Genomic DNA, 2,255 nt, shown 5'->3' with positions numbered 1-2,255 from the left:
CTTATTCCTGCTGCTACTGCTACTGCTGCTGCTGCTGCTGCTGCTGCTGCATCTCGTCTTTGAGGGTACCCAAGGAGCATTATTTACATGAGGGGCCCCTGGGCCCCTTAGGAGGCCCCTTCAAGGTGTTGTTGCCTAATTATTGACTTAATACTTTATTGCTGCGGACAGCAGACATACCTGCTGCTGTTGCTGCTGCTGTTGCTGCTGCTGTTGCTGCTGCTGCTTCAGCGAGTGTAGGGGATGACGGATGAGCTTCAAGAGCGCTGCTGGGGCCCCTTGTGGGGCCCCCCAAGAGGCAGGGCCCCATTAGATACTTACAGGCCTCCTGCAGCAACTACAGCAGCAGCAGCAGCAACAGCAGCAGCAACAGTAGCAGCAGCAACAGCAGCAGCAATGAGATCTTCTAGACCCTCAACTCCAACAGAAATCTTGATTTCTTCTGTGGAGACTACAGGAGGAACTCGTTGGCCGGCAGCAGCAGCAGCAGCAGCAGCAGAGACAGCAGCAGCAGCAACTGCAGCAGCAGCAGCAACTGCAGCAGCAGCAGCACTGACAGCAAAAAGAGAAGCAGCTGTCTTCAATGACGATTCATTTTCTTCAACCTTCTTCTTCCCCACAGACAGTCAGGCTAAATACCAACAGCAGCAGCAGCAGCAGCAGCAGCAGCAGCTTCCGCAGTTGCTGCTCCAGCAGCAGCAGCAGCAGCAGCAGCAGCAGCAGCAGCACCCACACCTGTTGCTCCAACAACATCTTCAACCACCGCAGCAGCAGCACCCGGCGGTGCTGCACCAGCAGTATACACAAAAAACACAAGACTACCTCTACCAGCAGCAGCAGCAACGGCAGCAGCAGCAGCAGCAGCAGCAGCAGCAGAAGGGATTCCTTGGGGTCCCATACGACATACCGCGTATAAGATTAGCTGCATGTACACCTGAATTACAAATAAGTAAGAATAATTACTGCATGCATGCTGCACCTTTGCTGCTGTTGCTGCTGTTGCTGCTGTTCGTTTTGCTGCTGCTGTTGCTGCTGTTCGTGCTGCTGCTGCTCTTTAGTCCATAGACAAACACAACAGCAGCAAAAAGAATGCATACTGCTGCTGTTGCTGCTGCTGCTGCTGCTGCTGTTGCATGCGTCTTCTCAGGGTCTCAATCTCCTTCCAAGACCAGCAACAGCAGCAGAATCAGCAGCAAGATCAGCAGCAGCAGCAGGATCAGCAGCAGCAGCAGAATCAGCAGCAGCAGCAATATTAGCGACCCCAAGAAGGATATCCCTATAGGTGACTGGCCTATACACCTCAACGGTATTTGCTGCAGATACACCGCAAGGAAGGGCGTAGCAGCAACAGCAGCAGCAGCAGCAGGAGATCAGAGACACAGTTGGCTGCACGACAGAGAACTTATAGGGATTCCTGCAGACACCGCAGCAGCAGCAGCAGCAGCAGCAGCAGGAGAAGGAGATGGAGACACAGCTGGATCAGCAGAAGCAGAAGACGCAGTAACAGCAGCAGAAAATGCAGCAAATGCAGCAACTGCAGCAGCAACTGCAGCAGCAACTGCAACAGCAACTGCAGCAGCAACAGCAGCAGCAAATGCAGCAGCAGCTCCATCGGATTGCTCAAAGAGAAGCGATGAATCTTTTATTGTGCAGCCTAGCAGCAGCAACCCCAAGGCAGCAGGTGGGGCAGAGACAGCAGCTGCAGCAGCAGCAACAACAACAACAAAAGCAGCAGCAACAACAGCAGCAGCAACAGCAGCAACAGCAGCAACAACAGCAGCAGCAGCAACAACAGCGGGGGAAGAAGAAGCAGAGACAAGGAAACTTCCTACGAAGGGAAAAAGATTTGTGGATACACTCAACTGGGGAGGCAGTAACAGCAGCAGCAGCAGCAACAGCAGCAGAAGCAGCAGCAGCAACAGCAGCAGCAGCAGAAGCAGCAGCAACAGCAGCAGCAGCAAATGGATACAGTTTGGTGTATCTTTTCAGTCCTCCTGGGGGGACGCAGAATGCGCAGCAGCGGCTACAGCAGCGGTACTGAAGCAGCAACTGCAGCAGCAGCAGCAGCAGCGGCGGCAGCAACATGTGTACTACACAACGGACAATGACGAGCAGCAGCAGCAGCAGCAGCAGCAGACAGCGCGACGAATAGCTGTAGGAGCAGCAACTACACAGAGGAGCAGCAGCAGAGCTCATCTCTTTGATGCAGCAGACGCAGCAGAAGCAGCAGCAGCAGAGGCAGCAGCGGCAGCAGC

At 54.2% G+C, this 2,255-nt stretch overlaps 1 protein-coding gene across 1 annotated transcript in view; it reads left to right on the top strand.

The window, feature by feature from the left end:
- Positions 1-243: 243 nt before the first annotated feature.
- EMWEY_00036510 (hypothetical protein, conserved) overlaps positions 244-2,255 on the top strand; it is a gene marked incomplete at both ends in the record, with an annotated part of 4,858 nt that continues 2,846 nt past the window's right edge. Inside the window, 2 exons of the mRNA XM_013482142.1 lie at positions 244-949; positions 1,148-2,255. The exon at positions 1,148-2,255 is cut by the window's right edge and continues 261 nt beyond it. Coding sequence (XP_013337596.1) covers positions 244-949; positions 1,148-2,255 — 1,814 coding nt within the window. The remainder of the gene's footprint in view (positions 950-1,147) is intronic.

The sequence above is a fragment of the Eimeria maxima genome, genomic scaffold (genome assembly GCF_000499605.1).
Source record: "Eimeria maxima Weybridge genomic scaffold, Emw_scaff525, whole genome shotgun sequence".
Taxonomy (NCBI): Eukaryota; Apicomplexa; class Conoidasida; order Eucoccidiorida; family Eimeriidae; genus Eimeria; species Eimeria maxima.
Note: the sequence above shows the minus strand (reverse complement) of the source record. Positions and strands in the feature narration are given on the sequence as shown.